This window comes from Zea mays, chromosome 1 (genome assembly GCF_902167145.1).
Source record: "Zea mays cultivar B73 chromosome 1, Zm-B73-REFERENCE-NAM-5.0, whole genome shotgun sequence".
NCBI classification, from domain to species: Eukaryota; Viridiplantae; Streptophyta; class Magnoliopsida; order Poales; family Poaceae; genus Zea; species Zea mays.
This window is the reverse complement of record NC_050096.1, coordinates 92,866,652-92,891,936: the sequence shown is the minus strand read 5'-3', so window position 1 is coordinate 92,891,936 and position 25,285 is coordinate 92,866,652. Positions and strand designations below refer to the sequence as shown.

Sequence of the window (25,285 nt, the reverse complement as noted above, 5' to 3'; positions counted from 1 at the left end):
TCCCGTCAGAATTGGGCGGAGCCCGCCAAGAAGTGGCGCCGACAGTCATGGCAACGGCAGGATGGGGAGTGGTGGGTGGCACGCCGAGGGAGGTGCTACTGTATACAGCAGCAGCAAGGTCGGGAGGAGCGGTGGTGGCCGTCGAGGACAGCGAGGAGAGCATGGAGGGGAGGCCCAAGGCCGGGGATGAAGGAGGCACGACACCGCAAGAGGTCAGCACGGGCCGGGCCAGTGGGAGCTGGGCGGGTGCCATACCGCTGGAGGGCCAGGGGATAGCTTCCGGCAGTGGGGGAAGGAGACCGAGCCCTGCAGGGGGCAGAGCGGTCGCACCAGAGGTGGTGGAAGGGACCGTTGGAGCTCGGCGTGCTGCTGTTGGCGCGACCAGGACACGCTTGTGCTCCATGGGAGCAGGCTCTGTGTGCCGGTGTTGAGTAGCAGCGCGCCGGGACTGGGGAAACGACCAGGGGGCGTCGCTGCCGACCTTGGAGGAGAGGGGGGCGGAGCAACAGCGCCGGCCACGTGGGGGACGGCGTGGCTGAAGGGGCGGCCGGAGTTGGAGGCGCGGGGAAGGGCAGCGGGCAGCGGACCGACGGCGGCCGTCGCAGGGAGGTGAACGGGGTGGCGGCGGCGGGCCAGGGGGGTGGGGCGCCGGCGGCGCAGGGAGGAGAGGGCGCACGGGGGTGCTCGGTGAGGTGGCTGCGGCGATGGTCGCGTGGCGGCAGCAGGGAGCGGAGCCGTGCGGACGGAGGACGGAGCAGCCGAGCGATCCTGCCTCCTGCGACCGGAGCAGACGCGAGAGAATGAAACGAAACGCCGGCGGGGAGGAGGGCGCCGGCGGCTGGGCGGCGGCGCAGGGGAGGGAGACACAGGCGGCTGGGCAGGGGAGGTGGCGGCTGGGAGAGGAAAAAAAAATTCTGCCTCTATACCATATTGGAAACCCTAACCCTAACAGGGGTTGGGCAATCTATTAAATAGACTGGAGTAACTAGGCCAGGCCCATTACAGAGTGGCGAGACAGTAATTACACGGGGAGAACCCCAAACCCTAATCGGGTATTCTAACATAAACCATAATCCCTATCTGTAAGACCTTCCACAGAATAAATAGGCCCTTCAAATTCTGCAAACTGAATCTGAAAAGATATGCGATTTCCTTAAGTTTGCAGACCAAATCTGATTTGTTCCGGACATGCCACTCTGAAAATAAGTAGAATTTCAGTTAGCAAAAAAATTGTTTGCAGATTTTGGCAACAGCACTGCATGCTCATTTGAGCCTACGAAACATCATTATGATTAGAAATTAAACAAGGAATGCAGGAGGTACATAAAGCAAAAAAAAACAAAGAATGCAGCAGGAGCAATGAAGCATGCATGCTCTCAGCTGCTTATCTTTCCTGCCTGGCCTAATAAATAAAGGAAAAAGGGGCATCTTTATTGAGCTCTTTCACATTCACAGGTGAATAAATTCATATGAACCAGCAATCCAGCATATCACCCATATATGAAATAACTGAAGAGCACATTCATATTGGGCACCTTGAAACACCAGACAATGGCAAGAGAAAACCATCGCACCTACTGCTATAAGCAATTTTCCACAGCAGTACAGTACACAGGTTCCTGGACCACATCAATAAACAGCCAAAAGCTTTGATTCTCCCAGGCCAGTAACACAGTATATATATCATACAACTTCGGTGTTGCAACAGTAAAGCACAAAGCAACAACCTTGTCAACAACAAAATTATATATGTAAACTAAGAAAATTACAATATACCATCTTACTCTTCCTAATGGCACATACAGAACTGCCAAGCATCTGTGTATGGTTTTGGAACAAAAAGTTGAAAGGTTCCAGCTGCAACTAACTTGATAGGATGGGAGAAAGTATAATGTCCTATCGATCATTGTTCTGGTCAGATTGCACTTGTGTATCCAATTTGTTTTCTTCAACTTGAGTTGTGCTGCCATCCTCATTGTCAGGAAAAATTTCTAATTGTAGAGAGGGTGCAATCTTGTTAACTTGAAGCCATGTTGCTTCCCAGAAACTGTTTTCACTGGCACCTGTTTTTGACAGGATCCCACTAGCTTTCATCATCATTAGTATGTTCTTGACTAACTCCGGAATAGCCTCTTGTAGCTTCTCTGTCCTCCTGCCTCTCAATTTGACTTTCATGAACTTCTCTATCATGTCAAGAACCTCCAACCACAGCTTATCAAAACTGTGCTGTCCTGAGAGGTCTTTAAGTGACTGCAAGAACACCTTGCATAACAGTTTTACAGCATGCAAGAGAGATACCTCCATGTTTCTGAAATCCTTTGGTGAGTAGCTCTGAGCAATCTCCAACAGTTCGTCAAGCAACTGGAAAATAATGTCAAATGCCATCAACCATGTTGAAGACTTAACTGATATTCCATCAACTACCAAGCATCTATGCAACGATAACAATGCATGGTTCCTCACTTCTTCTCTTTGATCCATGCACACCTTGCGTAGAGCCTGCACCAGCCGCAGCCACATCTCTGCAATTCCTTCCAATATTCTATCTGCCTCTCCACCAGCTTCTCTAACCTCTTGTGACCATCGCACAAGACAATTAACTGAGTCTGCCATTAGGTTCAAAGCATGGATAGATCTTTCTGCAGACCCAAGCCGAGATTCTGCAAACTGCCTTGATGCCTCCACTGAAAGGATGAAGTTGGCAGGTGAGAGGTGCACACCTTCTGACATGATAAAAACCAGGGCTTCAAATCCTGCATCAGAAGCATCAGGATGGCGTGCGGTGATGCAGAGCAAGGAAATGATAGTCCGCCAGCCCATCTGGGATTTGATATGGGTCGCATTGGCCTTGACAAGACGTGTGACCTCCAAGGTAATGTTCTCACAGTAAGCATCAGCTACACGGGCATCAAGTTTTAGAATCAGCTGCAATGACCTCAGCAAATCATCTACCAAGTTCGCCTTATAGGGAAGCAACCTCTGACATATGTGCAGGAGCCCAAAAACAGCCTTCTCCACTAGGTTGCAGGGCATCACCGTGCACTGGACAATATGGGTTATGTGCTCAAAAACATCCTGCCACAAAAGAACAATCCTGTCTCTGTTGTTTAATGTGACAGTAATTAGAAGCTCTAAGCACAAGGCAGCTACGCCTTCATCATCAAGTGAGCTGGTGATTTTCTGAGGTCTGCCTGCTGCCTGAATGAGAGCTCTTGCCAGATTTGAGAGTGAATCAGCTTGCAAGAATTTGCTCTCAGTGAAGATGATACCTATTTGGCACTTCTTTACAGTCTCTGAAGCATTCCTCTGAGCAGCAAGTTGCTCCTCAGTTGGTCGGGACCTTGGTTCGTCAGCATCTAAGTACAGTAGTTGGCTGAACCTCCCCATCAGTCCATAAGTTTTCCGAGGAGTGCTAATTGGCAAAACTTGAGGAGCTGATGAAGTATGTTTGCCAGGTAATGAATCTGAAGAGGATTCCTGATCATCAGTTGTATCGCCAGTGAGGCGACCAGGAAGAAGTCCTATCTTATGCAATCTTAAAATACAATCTATTATGTTCCTCCATCCACTGCGTATGTGATCACCATAAGCAGTTGCTATAGTGAAAACAGCTTCTGTTGCCATCCTAGCTTTGGTATCCTCCCCGAAAGCTATTACAGGATCATCAATGTAGGAAGTGTTCAACAAAGTAGTGAATTTAGATAGTGCCACAACAAGATCATTCAGAACATCATCAAGATGATAGAATGCAGCCAGTTTCGCCACCGATAGAAAACCATCAATGCATCCTGTAAGAACCTCTTCATGCTCAACATTGTCAAAAACCACAGACACGGCAGCAACTGTTGGTCCGGCCATAAGGGAAAACATGTCATGATCAAGAAAAGGGTAGGAGTCACAAGCAATGTACAATGATGTTCTCTTTGACCTCCACATTAGATCAACCCAGCGACTGAAAGACATCTCAGAACACCCAGCTCCTTGCTCAGGAATAGTTCTGATCTCATTCCGGCAAATAGAATAATAAAGCTCTGACAAAAATTCTCTTGGCAGATCATTTCCTCCATTTATACGGCGATTGTTCCTAATAAAGTCTTCCTCAGTCATCTTCTTCTTAACCCTTACATTGTGCTGATCAGTATTGAGCATGATTACAGAATATGATAACACCAGAGCTGCATCTCTATTAACAAACATTTGTGGTGACTGTTCATAATATCGCTCAGAAAAGGCCTCAAGAATTCTCTGTATCTTCTGTGACTCACCAGGTAACCGGAAAGTTTCCAAGAAGAGCCTTAAGGCAGCATCCAAATTCATATCCTTGAAGTCAAAGGTTCTAGCAAATTCATGAAGGACCTGGATAGAGAACTCATCATGATTACCCAGGTAGTCCCCAAGAAGATTCTTGTCCAATCCAGGTGTGTACCTGAAGAACAGAGCAACATTGTGTGGATCAAGTTTTTCAGGCAAAAGATGAACAGCTTGTAGGTACTCAAAACCCTTCTTTTTGTCCCTATTAAAATGTTCAACGCCAATCATTAGCTTTGTCTTGATGCTTTTTTGCTGGTGAACAAATTTAACCCACTGGTCAGGATCATTACTGCTCTCACATTTCAACTGCCAGAAAGGAAAATATTCACTTATTTCTGGAACTGTTTGATCATGATGTTGAGGTGCATTATCAGTCCGCTGTGCCATTGCCTGAATGACAGCAACCAAACCATCCAAAGCAAGCACATTTAAAGCTGACAAAGGACTATTCACAGGAAATGCGCTCTTAGACAGAAGGTTAGCTAACTCTTCAAAAATATTTGAGCACTGTAGATCACAGTCCATATTTGCATACATCTCAGCCATAAACTCTTTCTGCCAGCAAAAATCAATTAGAGCCTCTAGGGCAACTTCTTGCTGCTGATAACTTGCTCCATATCTACTCTGTGCTAATCTTAGGATAACACATGAGAAGAAAGCCTCTATTTGCAGCTTAAGTTCATGGCGCAGATGGTAAAAGAGAGTAAAAACAATGCTGCACACAGTCGACAGGATCAGAGGGCTCATTGACAAGCCAAAATGCATTAGATTGCGGAACAATTCATCCTGTACAAATGCTAAAAGTTTTTGATGTCTGTGTATAGACGAAGCCGAAAACTCAATAGCCGAATTAATCAACCCCAGAGCAAAGAGCGGCACATCCTCATCAAAGTCAATTGGACTCATCCTTGGGTTCAACTCAATGTCTTCTGCTATGTTCAAGAGGGAGCACAAGAATTGCAATATCTCTACCATACAAGGAACCCCAAAGGGCTCCATCAAGTCTTTGTCTTGCATAACACCAGAACCGTCTCCCACTTCATCGCCAGAGCTGTTCAAACATACGTAGTCACTCTTCCCGTTCTCAGTCTCCTCAGCACCCAAACATGGGTTCTTGCAACCAGCAACCTACGTAACAATGCTACCACAAAATTAATAAAATTCATTTAGTAAGGAAGATATGAGCCTTCCAAGTTCCTACTAACAAAAGCTTGGTTACAAACTAACAAAAGCTGATCTTAGTGTCAGAATGTGAGTATTTGCAATGTGGTCGTATTGCTCAAATGACAAAAAATGTTAAAGATAAAAAGGACAAAAAAACTAGAACATTTCACTTGTTTACACTTCAGACCAATGCACATGAGCATAGTAGGAGTAAGTTGAGTTATTATGCTGAGGGAGGAATGGTATTGCAACAATTTCCATGTTCATCAGCACAGCAAAGTAAAATACTGAGTATAACAATGCACCATACCTGCTCGTCGGACAACAAGGTGACATTGATGTCCGGCAGGCGGGCAAAGACAGTTCGTATAACCTCCTGCATTGTCTGGCGGGAGACACGCTGCAGTAGCTCCCCCTTGGTTCCAGCCTGCTGCACGACGCGGAAACATGTGTTGACGATCGTGCAGACGTGGCGGTTGGCAAGCGCCGGTGCTGCACGGCTGCGCACGCAGGCTAGCAGCACTTGCAGGACCCTTGCCAGGACGGCCTCCTCGGACGCCGGGTCGGTGACTTCAAAGCGGCAAGCCGTGACGGCGTCGACGACGGCGGCCATGGCCCCGGCGGCGCCTGGTGCGCCGGGCCCGACGACATCAAGGGTGAGGATCTTGTGCAACGACGAGAGCGCAGCACCCGTGATGGGCGCCCCAGTCTCGTCGGAGCAGACGATATCGAGGAAGGGTCGGAGGTAGAGGAGCGGCTCAACGCCCGCCCAACTACCCTGGCCCCAAGCGGCAGCGCGGCGGCGGAGAACCTTGAGCCCCGCAACGAGCGGGTGGTCAAGGTGCTCGTCGTCGCCCGCGCCACCGTCGCCGCCGCCGTAGCGGACGCCAGCCCAGCGGACGTTGCGGCGCATGACAGCGAGCACCGTGGCGGCCTCTGACGCTAGCACACACGCCATAGCCAGTCGCGGCGCCCCGTGATCGGATCCCGCCCCCGCGACGGCTCCGGATCCTGCGCCTGATGGCGATGCTGCCCTGACCCCGCCCATGGATCCGAGCGAGCGCGCGGGGTCGGGGTGCAGCTACGACGGCGAGGGCATTTGGGAATTGAGATCTGAGAGAAGGGGCACGTTGAGATCTGGGCGTGGTGTGGTGTACTGCGAGCCAAGGGCTGGATCTGGAAGAATTCCTAGTGAATCGTGAGGGTTTCTTTGTTTGTTTTTTTTCTTTTTACAATAAAAATACAGGTTTTGGGCGGGTTTTGTTTGGCCCAACAGTTTTTCCCAGCCTTTTGATCGAAAAAATTGCTGTGAATTACATCTCAAACTTCACTAAGCTATCCCCGTTTGGACTTTGGATCAAGAAACTAATTTTTAGTCCCATTATATGGATGTTTGAATACTGGTTGCATATATTAAATATAGTTTAATTATAAAACTAATAACTACATATAAAAGTTAAATGATAGGACGAGTCTATTAAACATAATTAGTGTAAGAATTCGCTCCTATGATGATATAGTATACATTCGTCTCTTTGTTTTAGTTTCATCTATAAAATTACTTTTATAATTAGAATATATTTGATATTTATAATTGACATTCAAACTACCGATGTGGCACAAACTCTATTTTAGTCAGAAACCAAACACATGTTTGCAACCAAAACTTTGTATTCAATTTTACTAAAGGTCATACATCCTACTATATTAGTAGCAACTACCAAAAGAAAACTAACCGATAGTTTTTACACAAATGTAATGTATTAGCTAATCTATTAGTTAAATCGTGTTTGAATCTTATATTTTTAGAGTTATTCCTTCAATACAATGGTTTTTTAGTTATTTTATTTAAGTATCTATTCTAAATTCATTCGAGTTTATTGAGAAGAATAATAACATGGATCGACAAGAAAAGTTATGAAAATATATTTCATCACTTATCTTATAAAGTTTATTTTTGGAAATAATATTGAGCTTTTCTACCGTTGGTCAAGCTTTATGGTAATTGAAAATCCATTATATTTCGATATAAGAAGAGTATTAGGGCTTGTTTGAATCCATGGTGCTATAGTTTATCACTACACTTTTAGCTAAGCTTTAGTATTTGAAGATCCAAACAGTAGTGCTAAAAGGTAGTAAAAGTGAAGTACTAAACTTTAGCATCAATTAGTAATTTAGCCCCTCCAAGAGATACTAAGCGAGCTAAAAGTGGTCTAGAGTGAGGATAAGGCATCGCCAACCCCTCGCTCGCTCTCTCTCCCACCTCGCATTAGTTAGAGGTATGAATGTCTTTCTATATCCATATACTTAACTTTATCACTTGCATCCAAACACTCCTCATGTGCTAAACTTTAGCTCTCCATTTGAGAGAGTTAAAATTTAGCACCCTGCTAAAATTTAGCACATGTGATCCAAATAGACCGTTAGTATTTAGTTTGGGAAGTGTAACACCCTAAAGTTCAATCTTGTGAAAATAAGGAAAATTACCCAAAGGTTTTAAATCAAAACACCTTTCCTTAAAAATATTCATAATTTCGGAGTTACTACTCCCAAAATTAATATAAATATTTTTTTAAAAGACATCTAGATAAACTAAATTATCCTTGGATTCAAATTATATAGAAGAATTATGATTAAACTATTTCTTAATATATAATCTACAATATAAATTATATTTCCCTAAAATTCATAAGATGTGAACTATTCTCTATTTTATGATTGGAATCATGTATAAAAGAACTAAAATAAAACAAATATATAAAAAATATAGTTTTCATTCATGCTGGTGTTTTATTTGTGCATCTAAAAGTAAAAGTTTGGAATTTAAACTTGAGTTTGATTTGAATTTAAAATAGAAATCAGAAAAAAAAAATAAGACTTACCTCGAGTCTGGGCTAGAACCTCCCCTTCAGCCCAACTCTCCTCAGCGCGCCGTGTGGGCCAAACCCACTTCGCGGCCCATCCTCACACGCGGTTGCGCTCTGCACCCATCACCGCCAAGTGGGCCCCATTGCGCGGCCCACTTCTTCACCTTCTCTCTTCCATCACTAGGTCGCTGTCGGGTGGGTCCGGGGAGTCAGCCCCTCACTGTGGCCTCACGCAAGCGCACCAGTCGCTGACGTGTGGGACCCAATGCTCGGGGCCTTCTTACTCTGGAGTCTGTTGTGAGGAGTTCGCCGCGATGTGGTGATCCGAGCGGGTTGTTGGGGATTAGCCTAATCCTTCGGATGGGGACCCTTGGGGCATAAAACTCGAGCGCCAATCCCTATGTCCATGAGCCGAGCTAGAACAGGGTGATGCTGAAATGAGAGCCCAGTTATCGTGGGAGTGCCGCGGGTCGCCTCCATTGAATACTCGCCCAACGGCCTCCGTGCCTGGCGCACCTGCGCGCGGCCTACTGACCTTAAAGACTGGGCGTATCGTTGACCCGTGAGAAGGAGGGAGAGGGAAACTCATGCCAAAGCCGCTGCGGTGCTTGCCGGGGCTGGTCGTCCTCATCAGACATCGCAGGCGGCCATCATCCTGGTCACCATCTCGATCTTCGGTACGTCACCTTCATGTGAGTCTTGTACCCGTGTAACATGCGTCTTTGCTACTGCAGTGGTTGGTCACCTATTCGCCGTGGGCCGTGATCGCCGGTGTGCTCATCGCCGTGGGGGGCTATCGGCGTCAGGCGGCCATGAAGAGAGAGAAAGGACGATAGGAGGGTGTAAGGAGGAAGAAATGTAGGGGTCGTTGGATCGTGGGCATGTGGCCACGATTAAAATGTGATAACGATTCAGCCAGATTCAATCTGGATCGTCGATCGATGTTCACGTTGGAGATTAGATCATGCCATAGTATATGTTGGGCCCGTACCGTTTCGGGCGAGTGTTTTAGGGACATTGATATCTGATCGGACAGATCCAGATCAATCTCGGTGTCTTAAAATCCTAAGCACTGAATTGGAATCCGACGGATAGCGTTGCGTACCGGTTCGATAAGGTGAAGATTTAATCTAGGTCGCGTGTTTCGGATCTAATGGCTCAGATCAGTGCGTACCCCTTGGCCCCTAGAAGTTCACAAAATCAACCCGCCATCCCTCCACTATAGAAAGAAATAGCAGTTAGGCCCCTAGAATTTACAAGTGAACCCCTAGAACTTGGTTTTAATAATAAAAATAGCCTAGAAACTTAGATAATCCATATCTTTTGTGTGCTAACTCTAATTTGACACATACAAATTGCGTTAACTTCGTAATAAAATTGTTTATATGGTAAGGACATTATTTTTATCATTCTGCATACTTTTATGATTGAATATTTATTTAGTTTATGCTAGTTGATTAATCAATCTAGTCAAGTCAACCTGTCTAGAGTTATAATTTGACTAAAATAGATTTCTATTTAAGTTATAACCTAGATAAAAGTTGAATTAATTATTTCTTTAATATCTTTTCCTATATGATTTACACTAATCAACAAAGACTATAGTTATTATAAATTAATCACAAAAGATCTTCCGAAAATCATATCTTTATAACAGTAACTCTAATTCTAGTAATTCTCGAGCCTACGCCCTCATAGCAGCGCGTAGAATAATATTATATTGTTTGTGCTTATGTTTGGTGTGATATTAATTGTGCCTATACCATGTTTGTTTGTATGGCTACGAATAGCAGTGAGGTCACGAGAATCTGAAGATCATCCTGGTACCTGGAATCTTGAGTCTCAGGCAAGTTGTGCCCTTGATCACTCATTTTACCTAATAATGTTTGTTGTTAATCACTGTGACATGCTTAAGTTAATTTGATGGGACCTAATAGGTTTTCCTAGCATTGTTTTCCCCCACCTTGCAAACAGATGAATTATTGGGTAGATTTGCTATTGCTCTACCTAGTTTGGGAAACTAATGTTATATTATGATCATGTTCCAATTATGTTGTTGTTTAATTATTGTTCATGATAAGATCATATTGTTAATTGGAACATGGAGCGACCACCCGAGAAAACAGTGCTACCACAAGGGTGGTTTGGGATGCCATTGGCTGACTAATTAGGAAAGCTAGTGGACGACTACCTTACCTTAAAGGGGCAAGGGAAGTAGGGGAGTGGTTGCTATAGGGAGGTTCTTGGGTTGATTTTGCTGCGATGGCTTTTAAGACGGGGGGATTCCTATATTGCACTCTTTGTAGCGTGTTTTCTAAAGCTAGTGGAACTTTGTTAAGGCCTCGTAGTGGTACCCTGCCTCGCTTCCTTGGTAGAGATGTATGGGTCCAATCAACCCCGTGGCAAATGGGTAACATGACTTGTGGGTAAAGATGTGCAACCACTGCAGAGTGTAAACCTGGTATATCAGCGTGCTCACGGTCATGAGCGGCTCGGACCCTCACATGATTAACTTATGGAATTAAACTCAATTTGTCATTTGCATTGCATTGTGTGTGTTGTAATTTATCTTGAACTCTTATTTAATTGGGTTGGTACCTACTTATACCTAGTAACTGCTAATAAAATTTTGACCAATGTTAAAAGTAATGCTCAGCTTTAACCATCCTCTTTGGTAAGCCTTACACTTCACATGAGCCCCCACCTTTGGTGAGTTCATGCACATTATTCCCCACAACTTGTTGAGCGATAAACGTATGTGAGCTCACCCTTGCTATACTCACACCCCCCCCCAAGTCAAGAACAGGTACCACAGGATGAGGCACATGGAGGATGTTGCGATGAGATCGTGAGAGGTCTAGGTCGTTGTCTCCCAGTCAACTTTGGTTGCTGGATCGTTGTCTTCATATGATGTAATTATATAACTATTTTGTACAGAACTATGTTATATATTAATGTTGTGACATTCGTTTCTGTACCATGAGTCATCATATGTGTAAGACTTGGTCCTAGCACACTTGGTGATTATTTCGCGCCTGGGTTTTGGACCCCTGAAACCCGGGTGTGACAGGAAGCTATAGCTAGTACTTTTTATTAGCTAGATAATCCATTATGAACTATTAGTTCAACTATTCGGTAGTGTGCTTGTATCTACTTGTGTTAATTTAAGCTACTAACAATTAGCACTAATGCATTAAATTGGTCCTAAGTCTTGATTGTGTCATAGTATAATAAGTGATCTATCATTTTATCTCTTGTTGGAAAAATCCTACCTAAACTATGAGCCTAGGTACAAATCTTTTTTGTTTTCAAACTTTTAGGGTTTAATAGGATTACCTAGTGAAAGTGTATATAGCCCTTTGTGGGTTTTGATCAATTGAATGACAACAGTATTAAAGGTCTAACTAGATTGATAAGTGTTGAAAAGTTAAGCATAGAGGATATACTTAAGCATGGCAATGGAAAGCAATCAAAGGATTAACACAAAGCAATATTGGGATATTCCACATAAGGTGAAATGGATATATGACTGTGGAATAACTTAAGCGATATGAGAAAGCAAACAAGTTGATAGATTCAATATGAGACTTAAGACGACGATGAATTGGAAAAGTCTCAAGTAGGTCTACTTATGAACAAAGGATATTGATGGACATTAATTATGTTGACTATTCAATGTGATGTGACTTGAAGATAGTCTAACAAACAAAGGACAAGGCAAGGAAAGGGCTTAAAAGGATCTAGCCTTGTGGAGGTCAAAGCAAAAGGCTTTTGGGGACAGAGGACCAAGGTTGAGACACAGAAGAGAATACTTGTAGGAAGACAAGGTTTGATCAAATTGTTGAAGAGTTATGTTGTGCTAAAGATCACATCATTAGAAGACATGATTTGAAGCCATTAGTTTAACTCACATGTGATAAGATGGTTCAAATCATAAGCCTCAAGGTTTGCTAGCTTAAGTGATAAGCATGGTCACAAGTTCAAGCAGAAGGTATCAAAGATAGAACTTGGAAGGGTTCACTTGTTTTGCAAATTTTGGTCAAAAGAGACAAAAATGACAAATCAAGAAGGAATTGGACTTTGGGTCATTCTAATGTTTGGAAAAGTTCTTGATGATCATTTCAATGTATTGGAACTCAATGAAATGGCAAGAATGCTCAGATTTGGAGTTTGAGTTTCCAAGTGCTAGTTGGAACAAAAAGTTGAAGAAAACATGGAGAATGAATTGGAGGATTTGGTTAAGCCAATATGATGACTTAGAATGGTTGGATACGCTCAAGGAACATTTATCTAAGTCATGGAAGTGTCCAAGAGAAGAGACAAATCGAGAACAATAAGAGAAGCCCAAAATGGACTAAGTGTGCTGGTCTTCGGCACAATGTGCTAGTCCGATGGTGCATCGGACCGAGTACACATAGAAGGTTTTCTTTGGGCTTGGGTCAGCTGGCACATTGGACTAGTCCGGTGGTCGACCAGACCACTTATGTAGAGAAGACCTATTATAGGCTTGGGTTGGCTGGCGCACCAAACTAGTTTGATGGTATGCTGGACCACTTACATAGAATGGATGTTTTTGAGCACGAAGACGATGTCACATCGGACCTAGTCTGGTGTGCACTGGACCTATTGAGTTCAATGGCTACTTTCTAGAGTTCAACAGTCGAGCTAACGTGGTGATGATGTGGTGGGGTCCAATGGTGCACTGGCCTAGCATTATTGGAGGTCCGATGCACACAAAAAAGTGCAGATTCTTAAAAATGGCTAGTCCCGCTTTAGGATATAAATACTCACCCTCCACAACCTCCAACAATAGTGAAAGTAGCCTAGAGGGGGTGAATAGGCTACATCTGAAATTTTCACTGCAAGTTTCGAAATAAAGTTACATTAACAGTTCAACTGGTTCAGGCCAGTTCAAATGCTACCAGTGGCAGTTGAACTACTCTGAACCAGTCCAACTATGAGAATAGATCTAGGCCATGAACAACATGGAGAATAATGAGATTTTACTTTAGATGAAGAACACAAGGAATAATCTAAGTGAAAATCATGGTGGATCCATGTGGAGCAACTCCACAAAATCCACACACACAGTAAATCACTCAATGCCTTTCTTGCCAAAGATAAAGCGCAATAAATGAATCGAAGAAAAAACACAAAGATACGAGATTTATCCTGAGGTTCGGTCACACCACAAAGGTGTTCTAGTCCCCATCGAGGATTCCATAAAGGTCGAGTCTTTTCCAACCCTAATCCTCCACAAGCCAACCACCAAGGTCAAGGCAACCACTTTCTCAATCGTGCTCAACGAGCAGGTGAAAAAAGTTCTTAGGGTCATCCACAAATTTGGAGACTCACAAGCAACCTCAACCATCAAGGAATCCAAGATTCCAAGAGTAACAAATCTGCACAAGAGATGTTTGAAACAAGCTCAAGAGATAAAAAAAGAGGTCCTCCTCACGAGTCATTGTTTACGGATGATTGGGCTGAGACTCTTTTTCCCTCCTACCCTCCTTCTGGTTCTTATGGTGGCCCTAGTTGTTCTAATTAGTGAGGTTGCTTTTCCTCTCTTTTTGGTGCTTGGTGCAAAAAATGGGGAGAAGTCAATTGCTTGGAGCGCTTGGAGGAGATGAAGATGAAGACAATGTTTATGTGTTTGTGGTTATTTGGGAGTTGTGGGACTTTTATCTTTATTTATGTAATGAACTATTTGATAGTCTGTAATAATTGCTTATGATGTTGAACAATATGTGATGTTTGTGATGTCCATGTGAAAGCTCTCATGTGGGTTTTGGTGGTTTGGATGACAACCCAATTAAAGGACTGATAGATGTGTTAAGTGTTGGATATGTTCTTAGTCTAAAGCTTGTAAAGTTCAACATAAGTGTTCAAGAGTGATGGTCCAAAGGCTGAGTTGATTATGGTTGTGGACATCACAAGTGAAGAAGAACATTGATTATGTGAGACTTGGTGTGCATATCTTGGAGACAACTTGTCAAGCCTAGGATGAAGGCAAGAAGAGCTTTGAGGTAAACCAAGTGCACATGAGAAGTTCATGGAGGCCGAGGAACCCAAAGCCAGGGGTGAAGAAGAACACTTGCAAAGTCAAGGTTGATCGAGTTGAGAAGAGATATGGGGCATCGAGGATCACGACTTAAGAATGTGACTTATAGCCAATGAGGTAGTTCTATGGTTATATGGTGTAAGTCGTAAGGCTCAAAATCAAGCTCAAGACATATAGAAAGGTCACTGAAAGGAGTTGTAGTGTTAAAGCCAACACCTAGAAGCAACCCAAAAGAGATAAGTTTACTTTGACCTTTAGTTTGGGTTGTTCCTATGTTTGGATAGGTTCTGTGTGAGCTATGCAGGGCGTTGGAGCTCATAGATGGCAATCTGATTCAAGTCTTGGAGACTTGGAGTTTTGGAGTCCAACATCGACCTCAAACAAGCCAAAAGGAGAAAAACGGTGAAGAAGGTTAAGTATGCATGTTTGAGTGTTAAAATATGTTGCATACACCTTCTACTATGCATATGGCACTTTGGTTTTGCTCTCTATCCATGTTTATAGAGGAAGTGTCATCTGGATCTCTATCTGAGGTGAAACAGAAAAGCTAGGAGAACATGTAATCTTCTCAAACTTAGTCAATTGAATTATACTCTAAGTGTGTTTATCTAAGTCACAGGAAGATCCTCCTAGGAGTTGAAATCAAGTGGAGAAGAGTTGGAGAAGTTTGGCTATGTCTAGGCCTCACCGGGCAGTCAGTCGAGATGCCCTCGGGCAGGTCCTGATTGCGCTGGGGCGAGTCATGACTAAGCTTGGGCGAGTCAGAGACTATGCTCGGGTGAATCGGTGACTGCGCTCAGGCGAATCGAAACTGCGTCTCTTGTTGAGGTTGGCCTCGGGTGAATCAGATCTGCGTCTCTCGCCGAGGTTGGCCTCGGGTGAATCGGATCTGTGTCTCTCGCCGAGGTTGGCCTCGAGTGAATTGGAACTGTGTCTCCCGCCGAGGTTGGCCTTAGGCGAGCTGCTGCCTCGGGTGAGTCGTGGCCTCTGGCGAGCTGTAGCCTCGTGCAAGTCATGGCCTCGTGCGAGCAGAGGCCTCGGGCATGTTATGGCATGCAATGATCAGCTCAACGGTTGGTGCAACCATCCAAGGAAAGCAATCGAAGACTACACACTGTCTGGTGCACCCACGGATAGAAGGAAACTGAGATCTTCACAAGGAAAGGGGCAACGACTAGGGGTCTCTTGAGGCTATAAAAGGGATCCCCAGGCACCCATTTGATGAAGATAAACAGAAGTGTAGCCAACAAGTGATCATATTCTCTTTCTCTCTTGTGTATCTCTCTAGTTTGTGTAGAGGCTCGATTATAAGCCTTTAGAGAGAGGGAAGTGCTGCTGAGAGCAAGAGCAAGATCTTGAGCATTGTTACTCTGTTGGAGTGTTGTCGAGAAGATTGTAAGCAACCACGACATCATTATAACCGACATCAACATAGTGGAAGGCTCTATCTGTCGCATTGATAGATTTGAGCAGCTGGAGGAAGGAGCTGAAATAGACTCCAAGCCAAGGTGTGGCTAACTCTAATGAGGACTAGGCAAGCATTTTAGGCTTGGCCGAACCTCGAGATAAATCCATGTGTTTGTGTGCTTTGCTATGTGTTGTGTTCTGTCTCTTTGTCTTTATTGCTTTTATACTTGCACTTCAATACTTATCTATGGTATAAGTTGTCTTTGAAGTGCAGGGTATTTTGAGACAGGAACTTCATTTTCGCTGCGATCTACTCGAAGTGTCTTTCATTCCTCTATGATCTAGTCTTCGAGTAGAGTAAGAAACTCTAGTTTTTAAGTGTTATTTTTTATTCGCCTATTCACCCCCCTCTATGCGACATCCAGATCATGTTCATGGGCAAAAGGAACTTTCAATTAGTATCGGAGCTTGGCTCTCTAGTGTGGGCTGAGCCGTCCGGAGAAGATGATGTCGTCACAAGAGGTAACTCTACAACTTCTTTTAGAGGATGGTTCCAATTATAAATCTTAGTCTGTCTCTATTTATAATGATTTCATGTATATTAATCCAGAGTTGATACATATTTATAGTATAAGTATTTTCCCTTCGATATTAGTAAAAATCCTTCTGAGGTAGAACTAAGATGTTTATCTCTCAATCACCATGCTTGCAACATCTTAGTTGAGTCCCTTTCTTGAGATGCTTATTTTGCTATCATGAGTAGTGACAATGATTGTTTTGTTGATGCTCATGATTTGTGGACTAGAATTAAGTCAAAATATTTTAAGTCCATATGCATTGCTCCTGCTCCCTCTAAAGCTTGTGCTACTAACTTGTCAAAGGGAGAAGAACAAGAACGATGTCAACCAAACGATGAATCTACCTCACCGAGATGTTCGTCTCCCACTAGTTATAAATGCCTTGTTGCTAACAATGCTAGTGGAGACGAAAGCGATGATGAGGAGGAATATGAGGATGATAGCAAGGATGAAACCAAATCCACATCATCACAAGGTGCATCTTCCTATATTGTTTTGCATGCTTCCGCTTATAATGATGATAGGGAAGATGAGACAGAGGACATAAAAGAAAAGGAGCTTCACCAGCTCTATGGACATCTCAACAAGGAAGACAAGGTGCTCTTGCTGAAGTTGTTGAGAATGAACAAGGAATAAGGCGAGACACTTCTCGGGCTAGAGGAAACACTCATCAAGACAAACAACCGCCTAGAGAAGACGACTAAAGAACATGAGAAGCTAAGGTGCTCTCATGATGATTTGGTCCAACAGTATGATTCAATTTTAATTGAGCAAAGAAATGATGATGATGTCTTATCTTGTGTTGCTCAACTCAGGATTGAAAATGTCATGCTTAAAAGTCAAGTAGAATTGCTAAGTCTTGAGAAACTTGCTCTTAGTGAAAAGTATGATATGTTGTCTTATTCTCATAATGAATTGGTTGATGATCATATCATGCTTAACATTCCTCATGAGGTTGTAATGACTAGCTTAGATTATGGTGAACCTCATTCATGCACATGTGCACATCAAGATAATATTCTGTCATGTGCTAACCCCTGATGCTCCAAGGAAGGACAATCCTTGATTGAGCATCAAGATGCAGGATCCAAAGAAAAGTAGCTCATAAATAAAGAAAGGAACAAGAAAGCAAAGCAACTAAGGAGAAGATGCATTGCTCAACCTCCTCAAGATATCCAAGGACGCGTGGTGAAGAAGCTTGAGAAGGGAGAGACCGTAGCAAGTGTCAAACTCCACAAGAAGGAATTTCCTAAAGCAATAAATGAAGCAATCAACATGAACAAGGAAAAAGGTAAAGATTCAATTAGTCATGTTGTTTGCGCTAACAATACCTCTATGTCCTCCAAGCACAAAAAGGGAAGAGGCAAAAGGAGATGCTTCAAGTGTAAGGAGCTAGGTCAATTCATTGCGTCTTGTCCACACAAAGACGAGGAGGAATGGATGAGAAGATGCTTTGGATGCAACAATGAGGACCATGTGATTGCTTCATGTCTGCTCATGAAGAATCAAGGACGTGCATCCCCCATGATGACCCTCACCAACACAAAGAATGAACAACAAGCGTCATGTAAGGTTGAGCGACATTTTTTATACAAGTGTGGTGAGCAAGGTCATCTATGAAAGGTATGTAAAAGGGTAAGGTTCCTAAGCAAATAAATTCATCTCATTCTTATTCGCTTAGGAGACCCAAATCATACACTTGTGCTAGACCCATGTTGAGATCACCTAGAACTAGCACAAATGCTATTTGGATACCCAAGGCTCTTTTAAATGATCTCTATGGACCCATCCTGAGATGGGTACCAAACTATGCCACCTAGACCATGCAGGTGCCCTAAGATGGACTGGAGACCTTGGGAGAGCTTAAAATGGTTAATTCAAACACTATGCTTAAGTCATCAATTTTATTGTCTATATATTGACCCAAGGTTGAATTATTGTGCAATACTAATCCCATGTTCATCTCGAGTTAAATAAATTGTAGAGGTCCTTAATCATTACTGGTGAATCAAGCAAAGGACTTTGATGAGAATCTACAACTTGCTCTCCAAAGGACGGTGTCACATCTGGTTTCAGAAGCCAAATCGAATGCGAACCATATGAACGACCAAGGTTATAGGGCATTAGTGGGACCAAGCTAGGCGGCTCGGTCATGTTGGGGCACAACCACGTCGTGGGCAGACACAATCGTGCCAAGGGCGAACATAGCCACGCCGAGGGCGGGCACAGTGCATCGAGGGCAGACATAGCCGCGTCGAGGGCAGACATAGCTGCGTCGAGGGTGGGCACAGCCGCACCGAGGGCGAGCACAAACGGTAACCTTGTATTTTAAAGTGCATTATTTTCAATTGGTATTGCTCTTAAGTTGGGTTGTCTTGCTTGACCTATCCTTAGAGTAATTATGACTTTCATATATGCTTGAGTTGTGTATCTTTCAATTGGTATTCTTGCAATCTATGTTTTTGAATATAATAATCATGCTTGCTTGATCATGTCTATGTGCTTTATAGTTTATATCTCTTGAAAATTTCAAATTGGTAGCTTTTCATTTGATATATTTATGCGCCATGGTTAGCTCTCTTGATGTTTATGGCTAAACCTGTATCTTTTGTAAATCATGCAGTGTTTATGCTTCAATTAATTTTGATCTATGTGTAAGCTTGATTGTGTTGTTTAGCCCATATTAACATGATTTATTTGTCTTGGTACTCTGTGTATACCAAAACAAGAAATCCATGTTGTGTGTCTAATGCACCCCCTTTGAGCTATGTCGAGGTAATTTTAAGGAAGGAGGTGCATGAGCAAAAGGAGCCCTCAATTGGTGACAATAGCACTAAATCGAAGCGACACGTTGAACCTCCGGCCATCGGAGACAAGATCCAAAAGACGACGGCTTACGCACACATGCTCGTCGTGATGGAGCTCGCCGCAACGGAGCTGCCGCCCCCAAACAAGAGATATTTCTCCATGTTCAGCCAAAACCAAGGAGAACAAGAGATATTGTTGTCTTAGTTCTCAAGTTGTCGTCCTCTCCACACTACCTAAAAGAGTGGATCTCATGGTATTCAGGTAAAAAGCAAAGGTATGGAGTATGGAACTATGTAATTCTTTGAAAATCTTGAAGTTCCAATGATTATGATCATAAATGTTTTCTTGCCTTTCAATTGGTAGTGTCTTGGCTTAGGTGCTTTAATATGTTGATTCTTTTCATTTGGTGTACCTAAGAAAAATTCTTCTTAATCATGGTGTGCTACGATATTGGGCTTTATATGTATGATCTTGCCCTTTTCAATTGGTATATGTGTTGTAATGATCATCTTGTGTATAACATGCACATGTTGCTTTTAAAGTGTCATATCTCCAGAAGCATGCTTTGTTTCCACTAGGCATAAGTTGTATTATGTCATTTTTCAATTGGTATCTTTTTGTGATGCAATTAATATATTATGCCTAGACCAAGGTATGTTGTGATCCCCTCTAGTTCTGAGGATGCTAGAATGTGCTGGGTGCAAGTCATTCAAAGACCTGATGCACAACTTTAGGGGGAGCACACATAACTTGTGTCTTTTGAGAATAACTCTATCTTGAGTGATCCTATATAGTCTCATGGTGGAAAAGGGAAGATGAGCAATATATGGAGCAATCAGGACTTGAGTACCTCTGCAAGTTGAGTAATTGGTATTTAAAGTTGTGACTGATTGTGTATTTAAAGTTGTGACTAATTGCACATTTAAAGGTATTTAAATATTGCTCGTTTAGGGTTTAGCGTATTTAAAGTCGAGCAAGATATGGAGCTATGTTAGTGATGATCTTTCAATTGGTAGCCTTGGTAGTGTGCTCCAATTTGTACCTTTTGGTGATCGCTAGAATAGAAGTTTCCTCTTGTGCCACAAAGTTATAACTTGTTCTAAGTTTGGTGTCTTAGTAACAAGAAAAGATCAAGATAAAGGATGAGGCATAAGTGTGGAGGAGCTCCCTAGAGATAAAGCTTTCAAGGTGGAAATCTTAAACTAATGACAAAGGGAACTCCGCCAACCTAGATGGAAAGGAGACCATCACATGGTAAAGGTACAAAAGTAGGTATTGACTTTCTTATATTAAGTATTTGTATTTGATTTCCCTTCGATACTGGTGTTGCATATGTTTAATATGTAAGGGAGAATAATGTTAGTGTGTTGCATTTTCCCTACTTATGTAACACCCCGTCCAATCACTGGACCGACGGTACTTACTCCAGGCAGCTCTCTAGGATCATATATCATCCCCACACACCAACACAAGTCTTTTGTGCGCACTTTGTCCTCACTCATGCGCACCCGAGAAAACTTCCCGATCGGTCACCCATCCCAAATTACTCCAAGCCAAGCACGCTTAACTTGGAGGTTCTTTCGAGATAGGCTTCCGAAAAAGAAGATGCGTCTTGTTGGTATGGATACTTTATTAATTCTATTAAGCCTTGGGCCAGAAAATCATCATCCCAGGGGTCAGGATATCACAATCCACCCCCCTTAGAAGACCGACGTCCTCGTCGGTCAATCCCAATCCAGGAACCTCCCCTCTTAGCCACGTCTGTGTGTCTAGTGTCGTCATATGCCATGCCATGTGACCACTCCGGGCCCACATGCGCCATGCACCATATACCCGAACCCCCTAGCCCACACACGCCCGTGAAACCTCGAGGGTCGGCTTTGATACCACTTGTAACACCCCATCCAATCACTGGACCAACGATACTTACTCCTGGCAGCTCTCTAGGATCAAATATCGTCCTCACAGACCAACACAAGTCTTTTGTGCGCACTTTGTCCTCACTCATGCACACCCGAGAAAACTTCCCGATCGGTCACCCATCCCAAATTGCTCCAAGCCAAGCATGCTTAACTTGAGGTTCTTTCGAGATAAGCTTCCGAAAAAGAAGATGCATCTTGTTGGTATAGATACTCTATTAATTCTATTAAGCCTTGGGCCAGGAAATCATCATCCCAGGGGCCAGGATATCACACACCCCTGGTGTTTATATTCTGCTCAACAACGATTATGGATTTAAGCATGTAATATCAGTGGATAAAACAGATGCTAAATTTTAATCATCTTCGCCTATCGCGATTTTAATATCGCATCTGTTTCGTCTGTCGTGAGTTCTACATCGTTTTTATCTATCCGGGCTCTTCCTAAATTTTCGTGATGTTCGGAACATAGTTGTCCCAAAAATCAGTGCGTCCGCGCGAATACGAATTCGGAAGCTCAACCCACTTGAATGATTTTGATTTATATCCCGACCAGATTAAGTTGAACTCGACGACTAAAATGTTCGGGGCAAAATAATCTGAATCGTGCATTGTCTGAGAGAAATCGTGCGCGAGGTTATGATCTCATTCATTCTTCAGCACGCTGTTTTGGTGACAAAATTGCGTATACAATAGCAGATATGGTTTCGGCTAATTTTAGTCGAATCACGCAGAGTAAATTATCGAAGCCGAAATCCATTTAATTTGGTCCGTTGCTTCTCGCCTCGATCTAAATCATAACCCTAGAACTCAGATTAGATTTTCGCGGTTCGTGTCACAATAATTCAGACTGACGTGTGTTGAATTTAAAAATTCGAGAGTCAAACACGGATTGTTTAAAATATGGCAGTATAAATTCTAATCTAGAGGAATCATAGCCATGAGATTCAAACAGGGAATAATTAATGTGCTAAAAAATACATTGGAGAAAGGATTATAGAAATAAAAATGGGGGAAAATATCCCATCCCCGCCGGCCGCCGCCCCCATGTCCAGATTTTTTTCTTTCCTTCTCCAGTCATCATTCTCATCCGCGCACATATTTTTTTCCGCCGCCCCAGTCGTCGTTATCTCCAGCAGCCGGGCTTCTTCTTCCCCTGCACACCGCGCCCATCTCTCTCTCTCGCGAAGCTCCCTGGCGAGCGCCTTTGCTCCCTTTGCCCTCTCCCTGCCGCGCGCTCCTTTCTGCACCGTGCCCCTGGCCCCTTTGCCCGAGCTCGTCCATAGCCGGCTTCGAGCTCGCCGGCGTTCGGACCGTGGCTTCCTCCTCCAGCTCGGCGCCCATCTCCCTCCTCTGCTCGACTTTCTTCCTCCCTGCCGAGCTCCTGCTTCCCCTCCGTGGAGCACCCCCCCTGCGCCCTGCTCCTGCTCCCCGAGCTCGCCCTTCTCTCGGCTTCTTCTTCCCACTTCTTCCAGCCGCGCCCCTCAGCTGCCTGCTCTGCTCGCCGCGCGCGCTCCTCCCTACCGTGTTCCTGCTCGGTGCCCATCTCCCCGAGCTCGCCCCTGCGCCGGTCGCTTCTTTCCCTGCTCCAGCTCGCCGTGTCGTGCGGTCTCTTTCTCTCCCTCTCTCTCTTTCTCTCTGTGTGTGTCCCTGGATTGCTCGCATGTGTGGCCGGAGTCGCTCACCTTGATCTCTGCGCCCAGCTCCTGTCCGCGGCGTCGCGCGCCGTGCGTCTCCCTTTTGTCAACCCGGCGTGGGCTCTAACCGTCAGCTGAGTGCTTGATGCTCGTGCTCGGTCATCTGCAGCAGTTCACTTGGTGTCAGCTCGCCGTGGTCATTGTTTGCTGCTCGTGGCCGTCGTCTCCCTCTCAACATCCACGTGGACGCTCCCTCGCCGATCGCCCTCTTCGGAGTTTGCTGAACGCCGCTCCCAGTGGGAAAGCTTTGCAAGTTCGCGCGTCGTTGCCCTCTATCGCCGGATGCCATCCTCATCTCACCACCTCGTTGCAGTGCCGTTGTTTTCCTCGTCCAGTGCTCGCACGACCTTGCCCGAACCGTGCTGCTGTCTCCCAACCGCTTGCCCTTGCCCCCTGCACGTGCTTGTCGCGCTAGTCAACCCCACCTCGGTCATTGTCATCGATACTGCGCTTGCCGGTGGCCGAAGCTCGCGTCGCCCTCTCCCTCACTGAGTTTGTGTCCTCGCCCTCGCCGGAGCTCGCGCTAACCTGCTCGACCCCACCTCACTAGTTCGCTCTAGACTCGATCTCGTCGTCGTTCTGTATGTCATTAAGAAATCTCATGGGTCAGGCGAAGACGAAGCTAATAGCGTGATATTCACTAAGTGCTCGACAAAAAGCTCGAACAAGTCGTCGATCGTCATCCTCGTCTACGCCAAGATCCGAGAAGATTAGGCGCAGAAGAAAATAAATCAGTACGCGATCGGAGAATTCTCGATGTGGATGAAGATGAAGCGCGATTCGACGCAGCACTCACCCTATTTTCGGTGAAATGTTGAGCTGAAAGGCATCGTCGATTTCGTGGTTTCAAGTCGGATTTAATTGATGGTAAGTTGATTTGTTATTCCAGTCAACTAGGTATATAAATAGATTAGATAGAATTGTTGATCGCGATAATTGTTATTAATTTAACATATACGTATATTGTGATGTTCGATTTAGATAAATCGGTAAATCAGGTTAATTAAGATACACAATTTAAAGAGTTAATTAGATTTAATTAGATTGTTTCTATAACTATTTTAAGTCGTTGGCATTTAATAATAGCGAGTTCAGGTTTTACTAGACCTCTGAAGTATATTTTACTAAAATGATAGTGTGTGTTTATAATTTGTTCTTGCTTGATAATAAAATTAGATGTGATTGAACAGGAGAAATGCGCGTGCTGTAATTAGTATGTATAGTTTATTATTTTGTGATTATTGTGCGTAGTCGTATGTCGATAACTAGTGTTTCCATATGAAATTTTACAACGCCTCGCCGCTAGGTGTTTAATTCGCTATCGCGTAGCACTATTTAGGTTTGTAATATTCCTGTCTATATGCATTTATGTGCATAATGCATTTCATTCAGGTACGTGAATTAACCACGTGATACGGAGAACCAGAGCCGAGTCGACCACAAGATAATGTTACGCGTGAGCTTTTCCACAAGATGATGTTGACGGATGAAACTAAAGATGGACAGACGAAGCAAGTATCAGAACAAAAGCTGATCGCCACTTAACAAACACTAACGTAGTGTTTATTCCAAGCAAGCCTCGGTGCATTTGCCACCTCCTTGCTGTTTTAAAATCTTTATCACCTTGTTTGATGCATTAGGTGATAAGAGTTGTGTACTAAACCGTTGATGCATTTCTTTCCTTGAAAAATTGATTACCCATCCTTGATACCCTTTTTGAGAAGAATTTTATGATGCTTAGCCTTGCTTTAGAAAACAAAAAAATGTTTTGTTTTAAAACAAAAGTGATGTTTCAGTGGTTGGAAATGTTTTCAAAAAGAAAATACTTATGATGGTGGATCCGTCAAAGGCCTTGATGGGTTCAACATCGGAAAAGATGTACCTCTGCCAGGTACCAAACTTTGGGTTTAAATAATAAAGCTGAGACCGGGCAGTTGACTTGCACGAGAAGGGAGTCTCGGTGTAGTGTCTCCGTCTGAGTCGATTAAGGACCGTCTCGATGTAGGCTTGCTGATTGAGGACCTTTTAACTGGTCACATGCCTCATCATGGGTAAGCTTTGCCTCGGGCAGACTAATACTAGAAAGACCAACACGCAATGGGAGTGGAGAGATGGCGAGAGTAGCGTGTACCCTCCGTGGCAAGAGGCTGGACGGTGGTGTATCTGTGCTCTCAGTTGGCGTGAACCCGGTCTGGTCTTAAGAAACCCAGTGGCGAGTTGACATATGCAAGGGTTAAGTGCTATATATGTCATGTGATTGGAGATCACCAGCTAGGTATTAATCAATTTGGATCGCCGTTACTTCTCGGACATGAAGACTTGGTCACTGCCCTACACGTAGCAATCCAGTGAATTGAAGGGATGATAAAAAGACGGCTAGTGTAGGCCAAGTGCTTGAACTAGGGTAGAAAGAACTCTAGATGCAGGTAACTTTACTTATCCTGACAAGTAAAAATGGATTTTTAAGGATCCA

General features: G+C 43.9%; 1 protein-coding gene and 1 long non-coding RNA gene across 2 annotated transcripts; one reads left to right on the top strand and one right to left on the bottom strand.

Moving 5' to 3' along the window:
• Positions 1-1,620: 1,620 nt before the first annotated feature.
• LOC103637660 (ARF guanine-nucleotide exchange factor GNOM) lies at positions 1,621-6,811 on the bottom strand. The gene is made up of 2 exons (XM_008660175.3): positions 5,786-6,811; positions 1,621-5,439 (listed from the first exon to the last, which is right to left on the bottom strand). Exons 1-2 carry the CDS (start codon positions 6,521-6,523, stop codon positions 1,897-1,899), a joined length of 4,281 nt encoding a protein of 1,426 aa, XP_008658397.1. The 5' UTR covers positions 6,524-6,811; the 3' UTR covers positions 1,621-1,896.
• A 15,529-nt stretch (positions 6,812-22,340) lies between these two features.
• Positions 22,341-24,625, top strand: LOC100193427 (uncharacterized). The gene is made up of 2 exons (NR_160013.1): positions 22,341-23,679; positions 24,205-24,625. It is a non-coding gene; the product is annotated as an uncharacterized lncRNA (long non-coding RNA).
• The last annotated feature ends 660 nt before the right edge of the window (positions 24,626-25,285 follow it).

Coding starts and splice junctions, on each gene's coding strand:
- LOC103637660 (XM_008660175.3), bottom strand. CDS start 6,523: ATGGGCGGGGTCAGGGCAGCATCGCCATCAGGCGCAGGATCCGGAGCC. Junction 5,440..5,785: donor CCTTGTTGTCCGACGAGCAG/GTATGGTGCATT, acceptor ATTGTTACGTAG/GTTGCTGGTTGCAAGAACCC.